The sequence below is a fragment of the Emys orbicularis genome, chromosome 3 (genome assembly GCF_028017835.1).
Source record: "Emys orbicularis isolate rEmyOrb1 chromosome 3, rEmyOrb1.hap1, whole genome shotgun sequence".
NCBI classification, from domain to species: domain Eukaryota; kingdom Metazoa; phylum Chordata; order Testudines; family Emydidae; genus Emys; species Emys orbicularis.
This window is the reverse complement of record NC_088685.1, coordinates 194,885,747-194,899,325: the sequence shown is the minus strand read 5'-3', so window position 1 is coordinate 194,899,325 and position 13,579 is coordinate 194,885,747. Positions and strand designations below refer to the sequence as shown.

Here is a 13,579-nt window from a genome sequence, read left to right as displayed (position 1 = left end):
ATAATTAAAACTAAAATAACAGTATTAGCAGTTTCAAAACAAAATAATGTAAAAGTTGGGACTTAAACCTTTAGAAAAAAGGGAATATGGAATGAAAGGCTAGAAATCTAGATCTACCTTTCCCTCTGTGTTGTGCTGAGATGTTGCTGAGGTCAGAAAACATGGCATGTTCTTAGGTGTCATCATATATGTTTTTGCACCTCTGGACAAAAACACTTTTAGTGAAGGCTGGGCATGACAACATGGATGTATTTCCTGCTTTCATGAGATAACTCAAACCCATAGAACCAAATTTTCTGGGTGCTGCCATTGTGCATTTACATGGGTGAGTGCAAATGGGCCTTTGTGTGCACACTCCAAGACATCCCATCCATTTGCACTTGCAGCATGCAGTTTGCTCATGTGTGTGAAATGAGAGCATTGACATTTTTGTGGTTGTCCCTTTTTACTCATGGCCAAAAATTTAGCCCATATAACTTTATGATCAAATCTTGTAGTCGTCCTATTGATGTCAATTGAAGTTTTGTTTTACTCTAATTATTTGTATTATTGTAGCATCTAGTGATCACCATTGTGATCAGGACCCCTCTGTGCTGAAGACTGTATAGATAGTGGCTGTTATATATAGTCCTTCCTCTGAAGAATTTGCATTCTAAATGGACAAAACAGACAAAGGAAGGGTAAAGAGCCTTGCCTAATGTCATACAGTAGGTAAATGGCAGAGTCAGGACTATAACCCATATCTCCTGCCTGCTAGGCTACACCATATCCTTTTGACCATATAGCCTCTTGAATAAAGCTTGCCGCAATTAACTGTTAGCATCATTTTAACATGCATTTTTATGCTTTAGTATCCTCTGCCTGGTATTCAGGTTCAGTACTGTTGCTGTTAGAAGGGAAGAAAAGACTAAAAGAAAAAGGGAACTACCAGAAAGAAAAATAGGAAACAATTCATCATATAGGTGTATGAGAATGAGCACAATTATTTGGAACTTCTCTGTAACTATATAATTACACTGTATTTAAAAAGTGAATTATTAACTTGATTGTCCCTAACAGCCATTGGGTAAATACATAATTATGGATTGTTGACACAGGGTATTGTTTACTGCATAATCGGGTGACTGCTTTGAAGGAGCTTTGATGCTCTATCGGGTCAAGGCTTACATGAGATTTCTTAGTTGATGGGTCATTGACCTGATAGACCATAATGACTTCTGAAGGAGAATGTATCTGTCTATAATGTGTAGATCTAGCTAGAGGAGTTTTAGTTAAGGCCATTTGGGTGTCACTCCTGTTTAAAAGTCCATTCATTTAAAATGATTATAAAATTTTAAAGGAAAAAGAAAACCCAAACTGGGAAAACTTAGTCATTGCAACAGTAATAATCATTTTTGTCTTTTTAAATAGCAAAAGTGATCAGATGGCATTAGGGACTATGGGCCCAGTCCCGGAAAATCCTTACTCATGCGAGTCGTCCCGTTAAAGTCAGTTGGAAGAGAGCTGGAAAAGAATCTGCACGTCAGGGTTTGATCACTTTGTGAATTTTTTTAGAAGTCGTGGGCCAGATTATATCAATAATGAGTTCTGCTTACAAATCTGATGGTACGATATAGTCCAATATTAGACTCTATAGTTTATATTTTGAATTAATGGGAGTGCATATGTTGAAGTCTGTCTGTCTTTCTGTATTATTTGTATTTCTCTGTGACCTTATTTAAGTACAAACTACTTATGTTTGCCGGATCTTATTTGTTCGAGAAATTTCTTTTACAATTTATTTCAAAGCTGAATTTTAAGCACCAAATTGTTGTCTGAACCCACCAACTGCAATTTGCTTCCATTCGCTGGTAATCGAAAAGTGACAGATTTCCACCCCCAAGTTTTAAAAAACACAAAATCATTCCCAGACTGGTATCTTACTTGCCAAGTTGGAACCTGAAGCAGTTTTTTTTTGTAGCCAAATAATAATCGCCTTGAAAATGGTGACAGACATTGAGGTCAGGCCAGTATCACTGGCAGCCCTACAATGCTCCTGAGGGACAGCAGGAGCCATCTTCTTTTTGCCACGCGCTACAGCTCAAGCAAGAGATCAGTTTCAATTCTGGTCTTTGTGTAAAATTAGGTTTTAGTAATTGACTCCAATGGGCATTGGATCAGGCCCAAAGCTAAATGTATGCTTATTTATGCAGCTTTTTTCCTTTGCTACTATGTGAGGTGTAAACACGGGTTATGTTTCATGTGAAAATAATTCTGATTCTTCTCTCACACCAGTTTTACACCAGTGTTTTTCTGTTGACTTCACTGATGTTACTCCTGATGTAGGGCTTACTCCAGTTCTCACTGACTGGAAGTATTCCCATTGCCTTCAGTGGGCTTTGGATCTGGACCTTGCGCTTGCGGAGCTGAGAAGAGAAGTGGGCCCATTCACTTTATCGTTAATTAGATGTCCATAGAGCTCTCGCCCTTTTGCTCTTTGACGATGCTGTGTAGTTGTTCTTTTGAAAAGAAGAGGTAGCACTAGAGGGACCATACCCATTCCTTGTTCCTTTTCCTAGCTCCTCTCCCCATTCTTACCTTCACTCCAAATAACCCTCATTTTCCTTTCCAGGCTGTGAGACTTTAAATGTATGGCAGGCGATAGGTTCTGTTTTCCTTTGACCTTCTCGATAATGCTGCTGCTGTCTAACTTTAAATAGTAAACCATTATCAAACTGCAGCCAGACTAAAGGGCCACACCCCTTTAACTTGGAAGTTGTCAGCCTCTTCCCCTGCAGAAAGAATGTCGGTTTGCCATAAGGGCTGCACCTTAAATAGGCAGTAGTCTGCTTTCCCTGGACAAAGGTAAAAGGCAGGGGAGTCCGGGAAGATAGACTTGTGGCTGCTTGAGCTTGGTGCTTGGGTGTTTATTGGATTGACTTTGGAATTCTCTGTTTGGATATTCTTCAGGGAGTCACCTTACTGCAAGTAGCATCCTGTCTGTTTTGTGTTCCCATTCCACAGAGAAGGAATAAAAGGCATAGTCTTTCCCACCTGTGCCCTGTAAGCCTGTTTTTTCCTCCTAATGAATTAGTAGTAGTTGTTCTGCAGCACCAGTGAAAGGCACTCAAATACCATAGTGATGGGCGTGGCAGAAGAATCTGAACAGAACAGAATAATAATACTTTAGGCTCTGTATGAGAGAAGGCCAAGTAATACTGTTATCAGGAAATGTAAAGAGATATAATCAGTTTAAAAGTAATATTTTGTTTAAATATAAAATCCTTGTCTGCTAAGTCATCCTTCCAGATATTAAAATAGAAAGATAATTACCACCATTATTTGCTTTTTTATCATTTATGCTGCTTGTATTTTTTCAGTTTGGACAATGAAAATAAAATATCCATAAAGCTGGTCAAAACTTTTTGCACAAAAAGATTTTTTTGGGTGTAAAAAAATGGGCTTTTTTGAGAACGAAACATTTTGCAAAAAATTATTGAAATTATCAAAATCTGCTTTTTGAAATGTTTTCTGTGACATCTTTCTTGAAATTTTCTTGAAATCATTTTAGAAATTTTTCATTTCACAAAATCTTGGCTTCTAGTAAGAAGTGAGTTTTGGATAATTAAAAATTTCAGTAACGATTTTGCTGAAGACATCAATAAAATATGGATCAAACAGGTCATGGAAAAGTTCATCAAAAACAAAACGTGGAGCTACGTTGACTTCCACAAAATGAAACAACTTTCAGATTTTGACATTTAACACAAAATTGTTTGTTGTTTTTCAATCATTTCTACTGCTCAGTTTCACTTTTGTTTATAATCAGTTTCTAGTGGACTTTACTTTCTGATTCTCATAGGCTTTTTTTTTTAATATATACACTAGAAACTGTACTTGTTCATCCTGATCTGCTGTTGCATAATTTTCTCATGTGTCTTACTTGTGTTTTTCCGTTAACATTTAACGATGATGATGATGATGATGATAATAATAATAATAATAATTAATAGGCATGATTCACTGCTCCATTACACCAGTGTTGAAGTCAATGGAGTCACAGTGGTATAACAGAGTAGTGAATCAGACCCAATATTTACTAAAGGCCCTCCTGCCAAAAAAACCGGTGCTATACAGAAATTATAAATGCATAGGTTACAGAGAAATGACCCCCTTGCCCCCCAAAACTCCCAACAAAACAAAACATACCACCACTACCACCAAAACTCACAGCCACTTATAATCCATTTATGATGGGCCAGGATAATAATGTGTCTTTTGCAATCTGCTCAATCATAAAGAAAAATAATTATTCAGTTAACTAAGGAAAAAAATTCGTTGAACAATTACAGTTTCCCTCGTCTAAGTCAATGCTGCTAACTACTAGGAAAAGATGACTTATGAAAAGTGGGTATTTCCCCCTCAGTGCTTACAAACAGAAGTAGGTTGCAGAAGGCTCAGAGGGTACATCTACACTGCTGTTGGGAACATGCCTTCCAGCCTGGGCATGCCTCCACTCGGGCTAGCATGCTAAAAATAGCAGCTTGCATGTTGCGGTATGGGTGGTGGCATGGGCTGGTTACCTGAACTCGGTCCCAGAGGGGCAGGTGGGCAAGCAGGCTTGTACTCGGGCAGCTAGCCTGTGCCACCGCCTATTCTCCAATGTCCACACTGCTGCTTTTAGCGAGCTAGTGTATGTCTGGGAGGCATGGTCCCAGTGGTAGTGTAGACATACCCAGATTGAGCATATCTGTCTTCAGTCTCTGTTAGCTTCCTGTGTCCCAGTCGTTTCAGTTCTAAAGTTTTAGTTGAGGGATTTCAACAGCGTGCATTTCCAAAGGAAAAGATATTTGACAAGCCAGATGGAGAAGAGATGAATCAAGTACAAGTGGTAACAATTAACTCTGTTTCCCCTCCACCCTCTTAAATACTGTAATGATCCAAAATTTATCAGCCTAAAAGCAAGCAATCATTTGATATTAAAGCAGAATAAAGAAATTCTGGTTTAAGTTCAAACTGTTCCTCAATTTGTTGTAAAGAGGGGAGGAGGGTGGAAAAGTATTTGTTATAATTTTCACATATTCAAGTCTCAGTAACATTCTATTTTTTGCATGTCTGATAACAAAAGATACATATGATCTATGCAGGCGCCTACAAGAGCAACACACTATTGTAGTAAGTAACCTTGTAATGAAAGGAACCTTTTCCTATAAACCCCAGTTTTGCTAGGCAAATGTACCTTTTATAAGGAGAACAAGGTATATTTTGCACTGACTACCCCACCACTATGGGCTATAATGACAACACTTTCATGTGCTCTTACTGCTAAGCTCGTAGAAAATACGCAGCGGCCTCATTTGGGGGTATTCATTGCTTTTGGGAAATCAAGACTTGTCAAGGTGTCTCCAGTTAGACACCAGAAATTGAGTCCTCCTCCCCCCCAAAAACACCCTAGTTTTGAAAATTGAGATCATAATATTTATCCATGATCAAAATACTTTTTTTCCCCTTTCATAATCCCCACAAACCAACCACAGCAACAGAGCATCATACACTACCTCACTGGGGCCTGCAATTTGACACCCTTTTACACACCTTTAGACCTGGGAAATTGGAAACTGTCCAAATGATCATAGCAGACCTAATTCGATCTCATTTACACCAATGTAAAAGTAGAGCGAGTCTGGAGTCTCTGGTGCTACTTCAGATTTCTGCCATTATCCTAAGAGGTGCTGAGCACAAGTCCCACTGAGACTGGGTGCTTAGCACATCTCAGGGAGATGGAGAAGAATAATTTTTCCAAGATTCTTGTGGAGATCTCACCTCTCCCCGGGTTTCTGCAGCACCCACTTGCTTTACTCCTCTGGGGCTTCGTGCATGGAGAGGTGGGTTGGCTGAAGGCAGGTCCTGGCGGGGATGCACATTGTCTCCCCTGGCACTCAGAGCAAATGTCATTGTAAAGGTTATTGAGTTCAGGCTCTGTTATAGTTTCAGTGCCCTCCCCTCAGTGGGATACCCCTTCATGTCTCAATGGTTGAAGAACCTCAGGCAGCACCAGCTGCAGTGGAACATGAGGCAGAGCCGCTATTCCTTTTGGAGCCTCCGGCCTGGTTGACACTAAAAAGTTAGGTCAACCTAGTGATGTTGCTCAAGGGTGTGAAAAATCCACGCTACATCGATGGAAGAGTTCTCTGAGGGAGGTGGATGGGAGAACCCCTCCCATTGGCATAGGTAGTGTCTACATTGAAACGCTACAGCTGGCTGCTACAGCTGTGCAGCTGTAGTGTTTCAGGTGTAGACAAGCGCTCAGAATCAGCATGAAGTCACAGAGCCCCAAATGGTCTGGGGGCTAGAACCATTGCTTCTTCTACAGAGGGGCAGACCTGCCCCACCAATGGAGAGAACTCTGGGAAGGGGAATCCTTGCAGAGATTTCCTCCATGTGCATCCCCTTTCAGGATGGGAGTTACTGGGATACAGTGAAATGGCTCTCCTACTGGGACTGTGGAAATGCCGGGCCTAGCTGTACCAATTCATTTTCAACATCTCCCAGAAGTATAGAGCTCCAAATCCTGGTCCACCTGGAGTCTGGTAGATTTGCCATTGACTTCACTGGGACCAGAATTTGTCCAAGGGGAATGTCGGTGGCTGTAAATGGAATGCTTTGCAATCTCCACAGGCATGTAGTCTGTCCCTCCCCTTTTACTATCCTCCTTTGTGTTTTTGCTTGTGAAAACTCTGCCAGATGATGGACTGAGGCTTGTATTTCTTCTACTATAGGGTATTCTGGAACAGAATGTAGCCAGCCCATATGATGCCCTATCATAGGTTGTGTATTGTGTGCATGTTTAGTGCCTTAATTTGGGGTCCTGTACAAATAAACTTCCGCATTGTGGATGCGGAACCTCCAGTCACATCAATAGGACCCCGCATTTGTCATTTCATTGTTATGGCTCGTAGAATGTCCAGAGATGTGTATGTGCTGTGATAAGCTTTTATGGATCTAGCTTTTACTTTTAAGAATTGAAGGACACGCTTCCCAAGCCCACTGACATATACATGCATATTATTCCATTACTCACTTGGCACTGGAAGCATTCATATGCCTAGCTCCAGAATGAAATTTTTTTCAGCAGCGGCATCTAACTGACAGCTTCTCTTCCCAGCTGGCCTCTTCCCCAGCTCCTTGTCTGGCTCCACTGCTGGTGGCTGTGGACATGCCTATGGGTATGGTTCAGAGTCAACTATATTGTGCTTCTGGATGTCAACTTCCTTTGACTCATGTAGCAGTGTAAAGCATTCGAATTTGCTCCACTAAATACATTTGCGAGTACAGCAAAGAAGAAATGTCTTTTTAAAAAAGCTCTGTTTAGTGCTAAAAGCAGATGCGCCTTCATATCTTATTGAGTAAATGTGTCGACTGCCCTTAAAGGCACTCAAATGCCAATATACATTCCATTCACTTGTTAACATTTTTCACATCAGGAGTTTAAATCTGTCACCCACACATTCCCCAGTTAAATCACCTCTTTATTTGGGGGGGGGAGGGGGTTAAAGACTGAAGTTTTGTTACTATTTTAGGGAGATGGAACTATTATTTTAGAAATGCTAAATACTGTTCTACGAAAGTGCAATGCAGTTTCTTAAGATCTGTAACTAATAATTCGCTGGATGAGATGTAAAATAAATTGGCGATTGTCTTCAAGTAAAATGTTTATTTAATATTTTTCTAAAGAAATTGGGCCAGTGATGTTATTGGGCCAGGGATGAATTTAGCCCGTTGTGTTTATTTTTTATGTAGAATCCCTGCAATACAGTAATTCTCCTAGTTGTGGGACAGAAGAGTTTATTTCATCAATGAACAGTGTCACAGACAGCCACAAAGCCACAGAGCAATGTACTGGCTCTGCATGGTGCTGTTTCCATCTGTGCAGCATGTCATGGTGACATGTCATCTCTACTGATGCAGCAGTTTGCTGTAAACCTCACAATGCAATATCAAGGCCTCTTACCACAATTCTTTTGTGACTCTATGCAACTCCCTTGTCCACAGTGGGCTAGATCCTCCTCTGAGACGGAGTTCTGCTTGGTGCAACTGCGAAGTGGGTAAGGGGGAAAAGGTGGTAGCATGCTAACTTTGTGCTTTCCAGAGCTGCTGGGGCCTCTTTGGCTACCAGCTTGAGTTAGAGCAGCCACTCAACTACTCTAACTTAGGTTGGCATGTAAGGGCCCGCAAGGGGCCATTCTGCTGGCCAGGGAACACTGGAGAACAGCATGATCTGGCCACACACCCTCCCATGCCTAACATGCCCTCTACATTAGGAAGGCTGATGGGAGGGGCACAGCTCAGAGAAGCTATAGCATAAGCCAGAATCTGGCCCAGTATCTCCTCTCTGTCTTCATCCCGTTAGAGGCTGTTAGGAGTGAAAGTGAAGTGCTTCTCTTCTCTCTCTCTCCCTCCTTCTGTTTCTTTGTAAGGGCAGGGAGGAACCCAGCTGTCTCCAGTCCATTGAGCCAACACTCTCTGAGCTGTTGTGTGTGTTTCCGATCAGCACTGTTTGCTGTGCCTGAGACTCCGCCCTGGGACCTGGATTCCACAGGAGAGCGTCCCGAGCTCTGGGAGCCCTTAGGCAGGAGATCATGGTTTCTCCATGGCACAAGGTGTAATGGAAGTGGCTCCTCCTCTGAAAGTGGCTTTGCAGAATACATGTTCATTGCCCCAGAGCTGAACTCAAAATAAGTGTATTTAAAAAAAAAATCATGAAGGAAATTACAAAGGTTTCTTGTTTCAGTTTCACAAGTTCTCCTGAAAGCTTGTCTGGGTTAGCAGTGGGTTAATACACTAGTCCTTCCACACTGAAGACTTGGGCTCAAGCCCTGCTTTAGTCCAAGGTGCATTTGGTGGTGCTCTCTCTCTAGACTATCCTATATGACAGGAAGATGGGGGTATTTCTGCCTATCTCATCCAAATCAGTACAATGCTGCAAGATGGAATTGCAGCACTGCTTTGCATGGGATAACATCACGTATCACACTCACAATGCAGTGCCTGAACCAGCCCTCAGGTTTTGTGGAACTTCTATCCAGTTTCCTCCTCTCATGTTCCTCCTCTCTATTTTGGAGATTTTTAAGAGCAGGTTAGACAAATACCTGTCAGGAATGGTCTAGATAATACTTAGTCCTGCCATGAGTGCAGGGGACTGGACTAGATGACCTCTCGAGGTCCCTTCCAGTCCTATGATTCAATGATTCTATGTTTTATGATCACATACCCTCAAATTGCTGCCTTTACTCATGCCCATATCCTGCCTATCTTTCCCTTCCTAGGCTAACTTCTCACCTGTATGTGGGATTTCATGGTGTCTCTAGTGACCCTAACAGGGTGGACTATAGAGGGACCCATTAATGTGAAGATCCAAGCCATACCTTGGCCCATGGACCATCAGACTTCTGGTCCAATAATCTTTTTGTTGAGGTAGGGTTGGTGGGAGGCACTGCTAGAGCATATTGAGGTCTGCCAGGGTACTGCAGTAATGGCAAGGAAGAAATCCAAGAGTGCCTGGAGCATTTTGATTTGTTGTGCAGTGTCCTTTGATTTGTTTGGTGTGCTTTGGCTGGTTTGGATATGGGCTGCATTTAGGTTTAATCTGTCATTTTGTCCCTGTAGTGACCATGAGCTCTGCATGGGGATGTCAGAACAATGGGTAACTGGAAACAAATTCAGCCATAATCCATCTCTCTTCAGATTTAGCCTGAGAATGGGTACCGAGTAATAGTTTAGTGCATGTATCCTGGCCAGACCAAGAGCACTCGCACAACACCCCCAAACCCAGGTTTATTACAGGATCACCAATAATCTGAGTGGCATGAGGTGCATAGGGTCTGGGTGGATCAGTGGGGTATGCACTGAGAGAATCCTGGTCCCACCCTGCAATACCCTTAATGCATCTCAATGAGTGGAGACCTTTAGTAGTGTGACTGAACCCCATACGTTTTGGAAGTGCAGGATTGGGGCCTCCTTGATTCCACTTGTGGTTCTGGCTTGTCAGGGGTGTGTAAAAACAAGGGTTTGGCTTGACTTGTTTATTCACATTTTTACTTCTAGGTCTTGATTTTGTCACCCTTATTAAGAATGAGTAGTACCGTGCCCTTCAACTAATCCCACTAAAATGAATGGGTCTAACATGTGAAGTAAGTACTGGTTGGTGTGAGTAAAATTGGAGGCCTGCCCCTACTCCTACTGAAGTCAATGGGAGTTTCGTCATTGACATCAATGGGAGCAGCATAGTGTCCAAAAACAGGAGCTTAGCCTGACTGAGTGGGAAAATAGGGACTTTTGTGCCCAGAATGTGGTGGTTTAAATACAACTCTCACTCCTTCGGTGGTAGTATGTGGATTATTGCCATAATTCTTATAGTTTGGCAAGCCTGCATCAGGCTGGAACATACCTCTTGGTAGTAATATGGTCAGTCAATAGCCTTCATTATTAATCAAGCACTAATAGACAAATTAGAAACTGTGTTTCTTCAAAGCAGGAGGTAAATCACTGGTGGATTTTAACTGTTTCACTGCTTTGTCTTATTTCCTATTTTATATTGCTCCATTGAAAATGTTAGATTGGTTAAGATTAGACAAGTGATGTAAATAAGCATTATTTTAAATTTAAATTATTATCCTGATGACCAAACATGAATGGTGAATTGAAAACTTGTTTTTCTTCAAAGCAAATGAAGAATAATATTACATTTTACACTTCAGTAAATCAATGTAGCCCTAATTTTGCCATGCAGGAAATCAATTCTAGTCTTTATAACAGTCGAAGATGTTAGGAACAAAGTAATTTTGCAAATGATGGCAAGTAACACATTTATTGATGACTGTACTTTAGGAATTTAAAATTTGTGAGTACTATAATATAATATACTGCACTGGTAGGAGCTGAGTGAAATACAGATTATATGGTGAAACTGTAATGCATCATTTGCTATTAGTGGACTGGTAATAATTACCAGTTTCAAAGCAGCTTTTTCCATGTAATCTTTAGTCTCAGTCGTAACAGCCCTTCTCATTGACATTATGATTACACTAGCTGCCCTTATGATCTAGAATATCTAGTTGATGGGAATACTAAAATGTGATAGTGAAAACTGTATGTTGTATCCTCATTATAAGATAAAATGCCATTTTCTCTGACCTAATATATAAAATAGAGAAGCAGGGGTAGCATTATATTGTTAGCATACTGTAGCCTGATCATGTAGTTTGCGGTATATTGTTAAAAATTTCCACTTTATGACAGCAAAATAAATGAAATTTTCACATTTAAGTCTTTATGAGCACAGGAATATGAAAGTCCAATTGAATTTTGTTCTATTTCCAACAGATTTAAATATTTATCTATGCCTGTATTCACGGCACACGCTAAACACCGTAATGCATTTTATTCAAATGCTGGCTTCAATTGAAGAATGAAATGTTAAATATTATTCCAAGGGCTTTTTAAGTGACTAAAGTGTTAAATGCCTGCTATCAGTGGTTGAATCTCTTTTTACTCATCCAATTCAGATTGTCAGACTAAATGTATAATAATAGAGGAACCTGAAGGCACCAGGAAAAACGGCTATGGGTCACTATAGCCAGAACTATAGGCTGCCTGTCTGTCATATTCACAAATCATTATTCAATACATTATATAATGAAAATATTCTTATAAAGCTTTTTCTTTTTCTTCTTTGAAGTGAGGAGGAAAACAAGAAGGTTGCTTATAAAATGATACTAATGTTGAAATTTTCTTTCCAAATCTTTCTGTCCTCCCTCCCTCCCCCTCCACATTAGGCAACTGTTTGAAACCTAATTTAGGCATCTACCATCTAATTTTGTAAAGAGGTTTTAACCACGAGTGGGTTATATTGAGTGAGATTATAAATGCATCGTCAAGTAAATTACAGGTCAGACCAGGAGTACATTATGCAGTCAAATACCATTGTAAGCCTGGCTTGTTTTTGAAGACCATTATATTTTTGTTCCGGAGCAGACCTCAAGAGCTTTTGTTTTTAAATCACTAGCTAGCAACTCTATGAGAACTGTCAGGTTGTATTGAACATTAATTTTTGTTCTCATCTTTGTTCTAATTTCAATTTACCAACAGTTATCAGTGAAAAATACTTACTCTGGCGAAACTGGATTATTCTTAAAATTACAGCATTCAGTAAAAATACACTTGCCTCCTCCAGATTTCATATGATCTCTTGCCTACCACCCTCCAGAAGTCATTCATTTGCCTTGTTTTGCAATATATTTAGTTGTGGCTGCTTTCTTGTGCCATTATTAGTTAGCTTTTTGTTTAGTTATTTATTAGTCACTTGCTCTTTTATAATGTCCGGGTTATCTCTGAAAATAAATGATCATGAATTAGAGTTAGTTAGCTACTTGCCAAAGTGGCATTTACCATCCTCAAATTCTTTTCAGGGCGAGAGAAATAATGTGACTCCAACAGGGCCGTGCATCCAGGCCTCTTGGCTACTGCCCAGATATTGGACTAGCTGAACTGCATCTTTCTGTTTCTTCGTCTTCCTTTTTTCTTTTTCTTTTTTTCCCCCCCACTTGAAGCTGACGCTCTGCTAAGGGCATGAGATGTTGTCTAATTTTCTACACATTGTTAGTCTCTCAGAATAATGAGGAGGATGATAATCTACCATTTCTCATCTTCCTTAGCTATCGTTGCACTTTGGGCTGCTTCTTTGAACCAATGTATATGTTTTTGCATTATACCTGTCATAAAATTATTTTTAATTTTTTTTTTCATTTTAAATATTAGTGAAGTAAGACCAAGGTATCTGTGGAGCCATAATTAGAATGAATTTACTGAATCATCTTTTTGATGGATCTTTAACACTGTTACCTGTTCACATACTCTTCTGTTTGTTAGGGAAAGAAAAAAGGCAGGAAGTCAGTTCAGATTTGATATGGTTAAATGTGCAAACTCCCCTCCCCCATAACTACTCATTAGTTAGATTTCTGTTTCTCCAGTTTAGATTTAATGTTAGGGAAAAGAAAGATTAGAAAGAAAAAAACCAACAACCATCAATCATTGATAAGCAATTCAGTGATTAAAGATTTATGTTGCTGTTGTATTATTTTGCAGGTAAAGATGAGCCCAGCAGCTACACGTGTACAACTTGTAAACAGCCTTTCAACAGTGCATGGTTTCTCTTGCAACACGCACAGAATACTCACGGATTAAGAATCTACTTAGAAAGCGAACATGGAAGTCCCCTGACACCGCGGGTTGGTATCCCATCAGGACTAGGTGCAGAATGTCCTTCACAGCCACCACTCCATGGGATTCATATTGCAGACAATAATCCTTTTAACTTGCTAAGAATACCTGGGTCAGTATCAAGAGAGGCTTCAGGTCTTGGAGAAGGGCGTTTTCCACCCACACCTCCTTTGTTTAGCCCTCCCCCCAGACATCATTTGGATCCACATCGCATAGAACGTCTGGGTGCAGAAGAAATGGCTCTTGCAACCCATCACCCTAGTGCCTTTGACAGGGTGCTGCGACTGAACCCCATGGCTATGGAGCCACCTGCTATGGATTT

At 40.5% G+C, this 13,579-nt stretch overlaps 1 protein-coding gene across 2 annotated transcripts in view; it reads left to right on the top strand.

Moving 5' to 3' along the window:
• Positions 1-13,579, top strand: part of BCL11A (BCL11 transcription factor A) — a 95,347-nt gene that overhangs the window by 72,380 nt on the left and 9,388 nt on the right. For both annotated transcript variants that reach the window (XM_065400990.1, XM_065400989.1), the window contains exon 3: positions 13,123-13,579. This exon is cut by the window's right edge. In XM_065400990.1, coding sequence (XP_065257062.1) covers positions 13,123-13,579 — 457 coding nt within the window. The remainder of the gene's footprint in view (positions 1-13,122) is intronic.